The 13,278-nt window shown below is 42.0% G+C and overlaps 1 protein-coding gene across 1 annotated transcript; it reads left to right on the top strand.

Moving 5' to 3' along the window:
- The first annotated feature begins 2,115 nt into the window (after positions 1 to 2,115).
- Positions 2,116 to 4,472, top strand: LOC135518899 (motor neuron and pancreas homeobox protein 1-like). Its single transcript, XM_064943850.1, has 3 exons — positions 2,116 to 2,733; positions 3,666 to 3,826; positions 4,101 to 4,472. Exons 1-3 carry the CDS (start codon positions 2,319 to 2,321, stop codon positions 4,470 to 4,472), a joined length of 948 nt encoding a protein of 315 aa, XP_064799922.1. The 5' UTR covers positions 2,116 to 2,318.
- The last annotated feature ends 8,806 nt before the right edge of the window (positions 4,473 to 13,278 follow it).

Raw genomic sequence — 13,278 nt, 5'->3', positions numbered from 1 at the left:
TTACTATGCAACGCTGGCATTCATAACGGTGAATTTGAAATTGCGGAAAACCCTCGATCATAGGCCAACTTTTAAATGAAGACAAAACGGATATTCTACATATACTTGACTATTCTGGATATATTTTGACTGAAAATAGTCATTGGTGTCCTGTAGGCAAAATATTTGCCGAGAAAATGTAGCCTGACATTTGTGAGAAAAATAAAGGATAAAGATAATAATTAATATTAAGGTGAGATTAAGGTGAGATTTTCGATTCATATTTTGTGGTTGGTACTCTTGTCGTAATAAAAATATAATACAAGGTAGGCTATATCATAATTCATAATATGAAAAAAACATATATAAATATAGCTTATATAGCATTTCTTAAAGAAACAAGTCGTTTACATTTCTGATACTACTCTCCGTATAATTATGTTAGATTCATATTAAATTCCATACAAAGATTCAACCATTTTAATGCCAAACACATTTAGGTTTGGTGAAAAAGACCTAATTCCATTTTGACTTTGATTTTAAAACGTGTGGATGAAGTGACTGAAACTGCAAACTTGGTTTTATGGCGTAAAGTACTTAATTAAGTAAAAATAAGTAAATCATTTCTAATTAAGTTTTTTTGATAGTATTTTTGATAATGTTTACTTTTACCTCACTACTTTCCTAAAGAGAATGATGTATTTTTTACTCAAAACATTTTCCCTGACACCCAAAAGTACTTGTTACATTTTCAATGCTTAGCAGGACAGGAAAATGGCCTAAATCACGCACTTAAAGAGACAATCCCTGGTCGTCCTTACTGCCACTGATCTGGAGGACTCACTAAACACAAGTGCTTTGTTTGTAAAGATCTGCGTGATTCGGAGTGTTGGGGTGTTGGAGCGTGCCCCTGGTTATCCGTAAATAACAAAAACAAGACAATTGTGCGGTCTGATTTGCTTAATATAAGGACTTTGAAATCATGTATACTTTTAATTTGACTTTGGATACTTAAGTATATTTTAGCATTAACATGTACATAAGTATATTTAAAATCAAATATTGTTTTACTTTTAGCAAGTAGCAGTTTACTGGCTGTCTTTCACTTTTACTTGAGTCATTTTCTAATAAAATATCTTTACTTTTACTCAAGTATGAAAATTGGGAACTTTTTCCACCACTGGTCTTATGCACCCAACAAAGTCAAACAATTGAATCAACAAAACATTTAACGTTAATTATTATTTTTGGTATAAAGATGATTTATATCACTGGATATTAGGCCACTTCTTCCTCTTGACGACAGAATTTGTGGACATGTCAATCAAAAATGTTGTATTTATTTTGTCTTAAAATGGAAAGGTCTAGAATCTATCAAAAAAAGATGAATGACAATGGACAGTAGGATTGCGTAATGTTTAGAATCTAAATGATATAGGCCTTTCACTCACTGCACGGGCTCGTAGTATTCCTAGGCTGCTGCTTCCTAGAAAGGTGACAATACATTTCCATAAACGATAGGTTAAATTTGAGCTTCATCTTTCTCCATTGGGTTATTTGTATTGTGTTACGTGCATTGTGATATTTTCTATTATGGAAAGAAATCACTGTGATGTCACGGATGGAAGACTGTTTTTTTTTAGACTTTAACTATTTGTTTTATCTCCTATATAAGCCTAATAAAGACTTTTTCCGCTATCGAGCTCCACCCTTATACTAGATGGATGAATTAAGGTCACTAATTCGTAAGGAACTCCCCTCACCTGGTTGTCTGGTTCTTAATTGAAAGAAAAAACAAAACATGCAGCTCCTCTACCCTCCATGGAATAAGTTTGACACCTGCTTTAAAGTCCTGCCCATGCTGTGTTATACACGCAGCCCAATTCTGATCTGATTGGTCAAAAGACCAATTAGTGGAAGAAGATGAGCCAATCAGAGGCAGGTTTGGGGGGGCGGGTTTGAGGAGGTTCAACCGAGTTGGGACGTCCCAAGGATCCCGTTTATACATTTCCGAGGTTCAATTGCAGAGCGTTGTGAGAAAAGTTGCCAGTTCCAGGTGGGGACGAATCGCAAAGGAAGCAGAGGAGCGACTGGCACCGCACCGCACGGACGGACGGACAAATTAGAACAAAAGAGGGGAAAAAGTAAATTGTCAAGAAAGTGATAACGTAACGTTTTATTATTATTTATTTAGAAAAACTGAAACATTAGACAAACAGTAGTGTTTTAAAACTATCTCGATGAGATGCTGTTTCGTTTCGCCTAAAACAACTATAATCCAGCAATCATAACCCAGAAGAATCATTTGAGTTGGTGTAAAGTCTCAGGAAAAGTACACAATGGCGAAATCTAAGAACTTTGGAATCGACGCGCTGTTGGCGCACCGGGTGGACCGAGACAGCTCCCCGGGACTGTGTTCTGAGGACAACCCATTCTCGTGCCGCCGGTCGGAGACCCCATCCCAGCGGAGGACCACCAGCGGTATCCACATTCAGACCGGGATTATCCCCAAACCGGGTCTATTGAATTTCTCTCACCAGGGACTGACCCAGCTGTCTCAGGGTGCCATCCCTGGAATGTATCCCACCCACATGTACCCCGTCGCGGCTCTGAGTGGCCAGCACACAGCCTTCGCCTATCCCAGTTTCGCCCAGCCGTACCCGGAGCACCTAAGGGCTGCAGTTATGGCTGGGTTTCCTCTTGAACACTGGATGAGAGCTGGAATGATGATGCCAAGACTCGGAGACTATGGTGGCAAGTAGCTTTCAGGCGTCTCATTTGTCATTCTTTGAATATAATTGAAGTGTCTCTCTCTACCACTGTTCATAATAGCTATAAAATATATTGTGTGAAAATAAAGTAGTTGTAAATAAATTATTGAAACATAATGTTGTCTTTTGCTTATTAAACCTAATTACTGTATTGGTGCTGCATAATTTCGGTATATTTTAATTGAATTATTTAGCCGTTATAATTTCGTTGAACAATATGTCGAATTTACTACATTGTAGCAGGACTCATGAAATAAATAAATAAAATATTATTTTCATGTCTGAGATCTTGCTCTTCTTTTTCTGAATTAATTAAAAATACTGGATTTGTAAATTATTCGTTTTGAATGCAGATATTATCTAGAATAAGCAGTCAAAACACACACAACATAAGTTGTCATTGCATCTTTCAGATGATCGTGAGTATCGTTGGACCAGTAGCCCATTTACTCCTGAACCATAATCATGTCTCTTTGTCTGTAATGATTTACCTTTAGTCATAAATAACATTTTAATTAACAGGCGATAGATTATTATTATTACAATATACAATAAAGAAACACCTGATGCAATATGTCCACTTCATCAACAAAGTCCCGCAATTGAAATTTTCATTAATTTAATGGCATTCGGTTGAGTTTTATAGCCCTGCTAAAGCCATATCACCGTGTCCTCAGGCCAACTGTAAACCAAAGTCCAATAAAACTGATATCATCAGAAAGGACGGCGTTTAAAGATGAAAATGTTTATATCTCAGCCCCATCATCCTCCCTTACAGAAGAGCAAGAACCTGAAATAAATGTGACATAAATAAACCATAGATTATTATCATTATAACTATTTTAGAATAACTATTATTATTATTAGTAGTAGTTTAACATGTGATAATAACCTCTCTCATGGTCTCCATTCCAGCCTCTTCTCAGGCCAGTCTGATGGGGAAGTGTCGTAGGCCCAGAACAGCCTTCACCAGTCAACAACTACTACAGCTGGAGAACCAGTTCAAACTCAACAAATACCTGTCCAGACCTAAACGCTTTGAGGTGGCCACCTCTCTCATGCTCACAGAGACACAGGTGAGCATGATGATCCCTGAACTGATTTTCAATCCTTTTTCTTTTTTTTGTGCAATTGTGTGAAAAAATAAAATAAACTTATGTGTCAGGGACCATGCACAATAGATATTGCTCCAGATTTAGCTACATAACTCATATCCATCTGCAGTCCCATAGAGATAACAGTTGGATAACTGTTATCACTAAAATGAGCCGCAGGTTGTTTTGACTGACATGTTTATCGTCGTGTAACTGTCGTGTTTCAGTTCTGACGCTGTGTTCCGGTTCTGTTCAGGTGAAGATCTGGTTCCAGAACAGGCGGATGAAGTGGAAGCGGAGCCGCAAGGCCAAGGAGCAGGCAATCAAGGGCCCAGGTGACTCCGGCTGTCCCCAAGGGGGGAAGCAGGGCAGCAACACCGGGTCTGGAGACACCCGTAACTCTGGTACCCCGGACGATGAAGATGAGGAGGATCTGGAAGCAGGGGAAGAAGATGATGCGTTAAGTGCTGATACCGTAGGAGCTGGAGGAGGTTTACTGTCTCGCCCTACACATTTCCTGAGGAACACTGCGACAGAGCTCAGCTATAGTTCTCATGGTTCCTACTCAGACAATGAACTAGAGGACAGTGGGCCTGAACTGGAGAGAAGGGTTGGGGTGGGGTTATGAGGACAGTGGGCCTGGACTGGAGAGAAGGGTTGGGGTGGGGTTATGAGGACAGTGGGCCTGGACTGGAGAGAAGGGTTGGGGTGGGGTTATGAGGACAGTGGGTCTGGACTGGAGAGAAGGGTTGGGGTGGGGTTATGAGGACAGTGGGCCTGGACTGGAGAGAAGGGTTGGGGTGGGGTTATGAGGACAGTGGGCCTGGACTGGAGAGAAGGGTTGGGGTGGGGTTATGAGGACAGTGGGCCTGGACTGGAGAGAAGGGTTGGGGTGGGGTTATGAGGACAGTGGGTCTGGACTGGAGAGAAGGGTTGGGGTGGGGTTATGAGGACAGTGGGCCTGGACTGGAGAGAAGGGTTGGGGTGGGGTTATGAGGACAGTGGGCCTGGACTGGAGAGAAGGGTTGGGGTGGGGTTATGAGGACAGTGGGCCTGGACTGGAGAGAAGGGTTGGGGTGGGGTTATGAGGACAGTGGGCCTGGACTGGAGAGAAGGGTTGGGGTGGGGTTATGAGGACAGTGGGCCTGGACTGGAGAGAAGGGTTGGGGTGGGGTTATGAGGACAGTGGGCCTGGACTGGAGAGAAGGGTTGGGGTGGGGTTATGAGGACAGTGGGCCTGGACTGGAGAGAAGGGTTGGGGTGGGGTTATGAGGACAGTGGGCCTGGACTGGAGAGAAGGGTTGGGGTGGGGTTATGAGGACAGTGGGCCTGGACTGGAGAGAATGGTTGGAGTGGGGTTATGAGGACAGTGGGCCTGGACTGGAGAGAAGGGTTGGGGTGGGGTTATGAGGACAGTGGGCCTGGACTGGAGAGAAGGGTTGGGGTGGGGTTATGAGGACAGTGGGCCTGGACTGGAGAGAAGGGTTGGGGTGGGGTTATGAGGACAGTGGGCCTGTCCTCATAACCACTATATCTGGAATAGGGTGCCATTCAGGACGTAAACACCATTTTCTCCACACTCACCAGCAGGTATTATTATCAACAGTCATGACTAGTGATGAAGACTGAGAATGTTATCCAAAGTAGGCTACTACTAACTACTCACCTCATCTGTGGCCCTAAGACATTCAGCAATGAGTGGTTATAACACCTCAGCTGTGGCCCTAAGACATTCAGCAATGAGTGGTTATAACACCTCAGCTGTGGCCCTAAGACATTCAGCAATGAGTTGTTATAACACCTCAGCTGTGGCCCTAAGACATTCAGCAATGAGTGGTTATAACACCTCAGCTGTGGCCCTAAGACATTCAGCAATGAGTGGTTATAACACCTCAGCTGTGGCCCTAAGACATTCAGCAATGAGTGGTTATAACACCTCAGCTGTGACCCTAATACATTCAGCAATGAGTGGTTATAACACCTCAGCTGTGGCCCTAATACATTCAGCAATGAGTGGTTATAACACCTCAGCTGTGGCCCTAAGACATTCAGCAATGAGTGGTTATAACACCTCAGCTGTGGCCCTAAGACATTCAGCAATGAGTTGTTACAAATAGTTATTATTTTTATGCTCCTCGTAGTTTTCTCTCTATCAAATGTCACACGTTTTGTGTTTTGTCCATTCTTGTCATAGTTGTGTGTCCAAAAACACCTCTTGTTTAACAATTTTCATTGCATTCAACAAGGATACCAACAATGACACAATTTTGTATTTGTATTTATTACGGATCCTGGGTTCGAGCTAAATAAAGGCAGTTATACCATGTTAAAAACATTACAATACATTCATAGCAGATTTCACAATACATTAAGTCCACTAAGCTATTTTCTTTCATACATCCGCCCAACATTTTGTCACACTTTTACTGCCAATATTGGCCCTGAATAGCACTGTTTGTTAACAACAACAAAAAACTCACAAAAAAGGATTGCATGCATCCAATATTGTATTTGAGGCCACATGTTGGAATTTTTGGATGACATTTACTGCAGTGGTCTAAATCGGGCGTGGGGGATTCTGGGTAGTCTGAAACAAATCTACTTTGAAACAAAAGTATACATCTCACACACATAGTTGTGGGTTTAACAAAAGAGGACGTCTGCACCATGTCAGATATAGAGTTGAAATGTATTCCATTTTGAGTTTTCTTCCCAATATTACACTTTATATACATCACATAAGTTGAAATATAACCTTTGGACATAGAAACACCGGATTTTCAAGCGTATTTAAAATTTAATTAAAAAATGTTAATTACATTCCACCCATGAGGCCACTAGAGGGCAAATTGGTAATTTGACTGCAGGAAAGGGATGTAAAAAAACACACAAAAAAAAACAAAAACAAACACGATCATTTTAATGCAACATAACGAAGCCGACCCAACTCTGAACAAGATATGAACTGTTACTTTAACACTAGGGTGTGAATGACTGTATACACTTCTCCATTACTCATATGGCATTATAAAATCATCCTTGAACCTTGCATTATCTAGGTAAATTGCAAATTATATTCTGTCATGTTATGATGTATTGTTATTGATGTTATTTAAACACTTTTGATTTCTAAGTCACATATTTAATGTTACACTAGGTGCTCTTATGTTGCTTTTTCAATGTCGTCGATGTGAAGAAAAATAATAAGAAAATAAAAAGAGTACTCATGAATGCAATGTTGTAATTGCAAAACCTCAAACAGGAGTGACTCCTAACCTTTCTTCCTATTCTACTTCAGCCAGAATCTATGATTATTATTATTTGACCCTGCTGGTCATTTATGAACATTTGAACATCTTGGCCATGTTCTGTTATAATCTCCACCCGGCACAGCCAGAAGAGGACTGGCCACCCCACAGAGCCTGGTTCCTCTCTAGGTTTCTTCCTAGATTCTGGCCTCTCTAGGGAGTTTTTCCTAGCCACCGTGCTTCTACACCTGCATTGCTTGCTGTTTGGGGTTTTAGGCTGGGTTTCTGTACAGAACTTTGAGATATCAGCTGATGTATGAAGGGCTATATAAATACATTTGATTTGATATAATATTTATTAACTTACTGTATGTCATTTTACATCTTTATAGGAAGAAATTATACACATTAAATATTCTGTTTATTATCTGAAATGACTGCTCAAGCTCCTATTTTAAGTAGACCTAATGCAAAAGATTAGCATTTCCTTATGTATTCTGCAGTGACGTAAGGCAACAGACTAATCTAAGAAGGGTCCCGGTGTTACACATTGAAATGCACGCCCACTCTCTTCATCACCACCAGCGTCAGTCCACCACTCTCATGTCTTGTTTAACCTCCAGATGACACAGAAAAGTATTTTAACACACAAGAGGAATCTACACTGCATAGTAAACACTGTGCTTGGAGAGAGGGACAATTTATGACCATGGCTTTCAAATATGAATTACAGAGGCAGGTTTACTGATAAGTCAAATAATTAAATTAACGAACGGGAAGTTAAAAAATAAAACGGAAATCTCCTGATGGTGATGTCAGCAAGCCCATTTAATTCGTAGAAAAGTAAATTATGATTATCTCAGAGTAAATGGGACTTTACTAGGAGCAGTGTAAGAGGCAAGGATTAAATATAATTAAAGAAAAGGGCTGTTGTATATAACCACGACTCCACACCACAAGGTCTCCATCACATAAGTAGAATGAGATTCTATTTATTGTCCCGTATCCTCCATCTACCGGCGCTCTGGGTCACCAGGCTGTTCATTATAACGCTCACCTGTCACCACCGTTACGCACACCAGCGCCTCATCAGACCCACCTGGACTCCATCACCTTGTTGATCACCTTCCCCATATCTGTCACTCCCTTTGGCTTCTTCTCCAGGCGTTATTGTTCCTGTTCCGTCGATTCGTGTCTGTACGCTGCTCGTGTTTCTTGGTTTTGCCGTTAAATTATTACCTTCCTTGTACTTGCTTCCCGACTCTCAGCGTAGTTACACCTTAAATGTCTACGGTCCACACTCTCCAATAACGTGTTCATCTTGTGATTGAATGCTTCCCCCGCCCTTCTTTCGTCACATATTGAGGAAATTAATTGAGAAATGTTAGTTTTTTCCCCTCATTCATAAGGGAAATTTCACAGGCACATATTTTTCAATTGCAACTATAGTCTGTGTCTGTATGAAGATTTACCAGTAAATGATGTATGATCCCCAACAGAAAGGCTGCAAAAAAATGAATAACGCATTTCGCAAACGAATGACAAATGTCCCTCTCAGGGGCCGTCGTTGCTATGGAGACAAATATTATGTCCTAATATTGAAACTGGAGTATCCTTACCCCGGCATAAATAGTGAATTAAATGTTTATTGTATCGTATTATATTTAAATGAGGTATGTCTATGTTATATTTAAGATTATACAAAAAACTAAATGGTTGTAAATTCTTGTCCAAAATATAGTCAGTGGTGCAACTCTTACTTGCTAGCTAGCTATAGCACATCTAACCTCATAGCCAGTCTAGATTTTTTTGCTGCTATTCCTCTGACAAACTTGTGGGAAAATATACCAATAGTATTGGCTTGAGTGTTTGCAAACAAAACGATAGGTTTTACAACAAGCCCTTTCAATGGGTTGGTTTTGTAATCTCAGCAGCATGACCTAGTAAAATACACCTTGTGTTTTGACCAATCAGCAAGTTGTGGTCTTGACCTAAATATGGACGGATTTCATGAGTAATCCCTCCTATTGTTTATTCCCCTTCGTGCCTACTTGCATCTACTTGCCTCATCATATCACTTAAGTAATCACTCCTACTGCTTATTCCCCCTCATGCCTACTTGCCTAGTCATATCACTTAAATCAATAGGGATTGAAGGCGTCATAAATCCACAGACTGTTTTCTTTTCGTGATGTTAAGGGGGAAAGATATTTTTTTGCACAGTGGTTTCAAATAGGCTGACATGGCAGATGACATCACATCTGAATGGGTAGGGGAATTTACAGCAAACACATATGCACTGATTGTACAAAACATTAAGAGCACCTGCTCTTTCTGTGACATTGATGGACCAGGTGAATCCAGGTGAAAGCTATGATCCCTGGTTGATGTCATGTTTTTTTCAATCAGTGTAGATGTTAGGGAGGAGACATTTTAAAGAAGGGATTTTTTTAAGCCTTGAGACAATTGAGACATGAATTGTGTATGTCTGCCGTTCAGATGGTGAATGGGCAAGACAAAGTATTTAAGTGCCTTTGAACGGGGTACGGTAGTAGGTGCCAGGCGCACGGTTTGAGTGTGTCAAGAACAGCAACATTACTGGGTTTTTCATACAGTTTCCTGTGTGTATCAAGAATGGTCCACCACCCAAAGGTCATCCAGCCAACTTGACACGACTGTGGGGATTTGCAATGAAGTCAACATGATACATTGAGCAAAATAAATAAAGAAATTAAATACAGTAGGGAAACACCTTGTTTAGTCCATAACCTGACACCTTGTAGTCCATACCCTGACACCTTGTAGTCCATACCCTGACACCTTGTAGTCCATACCCTGACACCTTGTAGTCCATACCCTGACACCTTGCAGTCCATAACCTGACACCTTGTAGACCAGCCAACCCTGACACCTTGTAGTCCATAACCTGACACCTTGAAGCCAATTCTAGATTTAACTTGGATTGGAGATATTTGATATGGGTCCATCCCCTGACACCTTGTAGTCCACTAAGTCAGAACTGTCCACCTAGACACCTTGTAGTCATTGACAGTCCATCCCCTGACACCTTGTAGTCCATACCCTGACACCTTGTAGTCCACCCAAAGGTCATTGACACCTGGGGACAATGAAGTCAACATGATACATTATAATACCTTTGACACCTTGTAGTCCATACCCTGACACCTTGTAGTCCATACCCTGACACCTTGTAGTCCATACCCTGACACCTTGTAGTCCATACCCTGACACCTTGTAGTCCATACCCTGACACCTTGTAGTCCATAACCTGACCCTGACACCTTGTAGTCCATACCCTGACACCTTGTAGTCCATAACCTGACACCTTGTAGTCCATACCCTGACACCTTGTAGTCCATACCCTGACACCTTGTAGTCCATACCCCTGACACCTTGTAGTCCATACCCTGACACCTTGTAGTCCATCCATAGTCCATATACTGACACCTTGTAGTCCACCCTGACACCTTGTAGTCTATACCCTGACACCTTGTAGTCCATTACCCTGACACCTTGTAGTCCATACCCTGACACCTTGTAGTCCACCCTGACACCTTGTAGTCCATATACTGACACCTTGTAGTCCATACCCTGACACCTTGTAGTCCATGACACCTTGTTGTCCATATCCTGACACCTTGTAGTCCATACCCTGACACTGACATTGACATACCCTTGTAGTCCATACCCTGACACCTTGTAGTCCATACCCTGACACCTTGTAGTCCATATACTGACACCTTGTAGTCCATACCCTGACACCACATTGACACCTGTCCATTACTGACACCTTGACACCTAGTAGTCCATACCCTGACACCTTGTAGTCCATATCCTGACACCTTGTAGTCCATACCCTGACACCTTGTAGTCCATATGACACCTTGTAGTCCATACCTGACACCTTGTAGTCCATACCCTGACACCTTGTAGTCCATACCCTGACACCTTGTAGTCCATACCCTGACACCTTGTAGTCCATACCCTGACACCTTGTAGTCCATACCCTGACACCTTGTAGTCCATATACTGACACCTTGTAGTCCATACCCTGACACCTTGTAGTCCATATACTGACACCTTGTAGTGACACCTTGTAGTCCATACTGACACCTTGTAGTCCATAACCTGACACCTTGTAGTCCATACCCTGACACCTTGTAGTCCATACCCTGACACCTTGTAGTCCATACCCTGACACCTTGTAGTCCATACCCTGACACCTTGTAGTCCATACCCTGACACCTTGTAGTCCATATACTGACACCTTGTAGTCCATACCCTGACACCTTGTAGTCCATACCCTGACACCTTGTAGTCCATATACTGACACCTTGTAGTCCATACCCTGACACCTTGTAGTCCATCCTGACACCTTGTAGTCCATACCCTGACACCTTGTAGTCCATACCCTGACACCTTGTAGTCCATAACCTGACACCTTGTAGTCCATACCCTGACACCTTGTAGTCCACACCCTGACACCTTGTAGTCCATATCCTGACGAACTGAGGATGTTCTGAGGGCAAATGTTAGAAATGTCCTTTCGAATGTTTGCTATTCCCAATGTACGTATGTTATAACACATTGCATGATTGAACATACCTGAAAGTAGCCTGTCGCTAGATTCTCTGTCTGTTGACTCACTGTGCTAAAGATGAAGAGGTAGGAAGGCGTATTTATTAAGCTCTTGTTGCAATTAGTTGCTTTTAATAGCATACGTTTTGATTCATTGATAGCCAATGAGTCAGACTTACAGCTGGAAGCTCTGTCACTCGTCAATGCTTTGAATAAAAGCTATTCAAACAGCACCCACTGGTGGTGTAACGGATGTGAACTGGCTAGCTCGTTAGCGGTGGTGCGCGCTAATAGCGCTTCAATCGGTGACGTCACTTGCTTTGAGACCTTGAAGTAGAGTGGTAGTTTGCTCTGCAAAGGGCTGTGGCTTTTGCGGCGCGATGGGTAAGGATGAGACGAGAGGTCCCTGCCCTACTGAATACTGGAATTGAGACCCAGACAGGGGCAGGGAGACCAATTGAGTTTTCATAGCATTGTCTCTATGTCCCAATCTGCTTTCTGTATCAACTCTAGGCTATACGGATAAATCAGATCTATGCTCAACAAGGAAAGCTTTGTACGGTGTCCATACTGAATGTGCTAATCTCATCCCCAGCCTGTTGTCTCTCGGTAACAGGTTATGAACGCACTAACTAAATGTGGATGCTACCATGATAACAGATAATCATGAATGAATGGTGAATAATGATGACTGAGATAGTTAGACGCACAGAGATCATATCCGCTAAACAATGCTAACCTCCCCTGTTATTGTAATGGTGAGAGGTTAGATATCATATCCCCAAACAATGCTAACCTCCCCTGTTATTGTAATGGTGAGAGGTTAGATCATATCCCCCAAACAATGCTAACCTCCCCTGTTATTGTAATGGTGAGAGGTTAGATCATATCCCCCAAGCAATGCTAACCTCCCTGTTATTGTAATGGTGAGAGGTTAGATATCATATCCCCCAAACAATGCTAACCTCCCCTGTTATTGTAATGGTGAGAGGTTAGATATCATATCCCCCAAACAATGCTAACCTCCCCTGTTATTGGTAATGGTGAGAGGTTAGAGATCATATCCCCCAAACAATGCTAACCTCCCCTGTTATTGTAATGGTGAGAGGTTAGATCATATCCCCCAAACAATGCTAACCTCCCCTGTTATTGGTAATGGTGAGAGGTTAGAGATCATATCCCCCAAACAATGCTAACCTCCCCTGTTATTGGTAATGGTGAGAGGTTAGAGATCATATCCCCCAAACAATGCTAACCTCCCCTGTTATTGGTAATGGTGAGAGGTTAGATCATATCCCCCAAACAATGCTAACCTCCCCTGTTATTGGTAATGGTGAGAGGTTAGAGATCATATCCGCTAAACAATGCTAACCTCCCCTGTTATTGGTAATGGTGAGAGGTTAGAGATCATATCCCCTAAACAATGCTAACCTCCCCTGTTATTGGTAATGGTGAGAGGTTAGAGATCATACCCCCAAACAATGCTAACCTCCCCTGTTATTGTAATGGTGAGAGGTTAGATCATACCTCCAAACAATGCTAACCTCCCCTGTTATTGTAATGGTGAGAGGTTAGATCATACCTCCA

This window comes from Oncorhynchus masou, chromosome 29, assembly GCF_036934945.1.
Source record: "Oncorhynchus masou masou isolate Uvic2021 chromosome 29, UVic_Omas_1.1, whole genome shotgun sequence".
Taxonomy (NCBI): domain Eukaryota; kingdom Metazoa; phylum Chordata; class Actinopteri; order Salmoniformes; family Salmonidae; genus Oncorhynchus; species Oncorhynchus masou.
The sequence above is the reverse complement of the archived record's forward strand: the minus strand, read 5'-3'. Positions and strand labels throughout refer to the sequence as shown.

Coding starts and splice junctions, on each gene's coding strand:
- LOC135518899 (XM_064943850.1), top strand. CDS start 2,319: ATGGCGAAATCTAAGAACTTTGGAATCGACGCGCTGTTGGCGCACCGG. Junction 2,734..3,665: donor AAGACTCGGAGACTATGGTG/GCAAGTAGCTTT, acceptor TCTCCATTCCAG/CCTCTTCTCAGGCCAGTCTG. Junction 3,827..4,100: donor TCATGCTCACAGAGACACAG/GTGAGCATGATG, acceptor GGTTCTGTTCAG/GTGAAGATCTGGTTCCAGAA.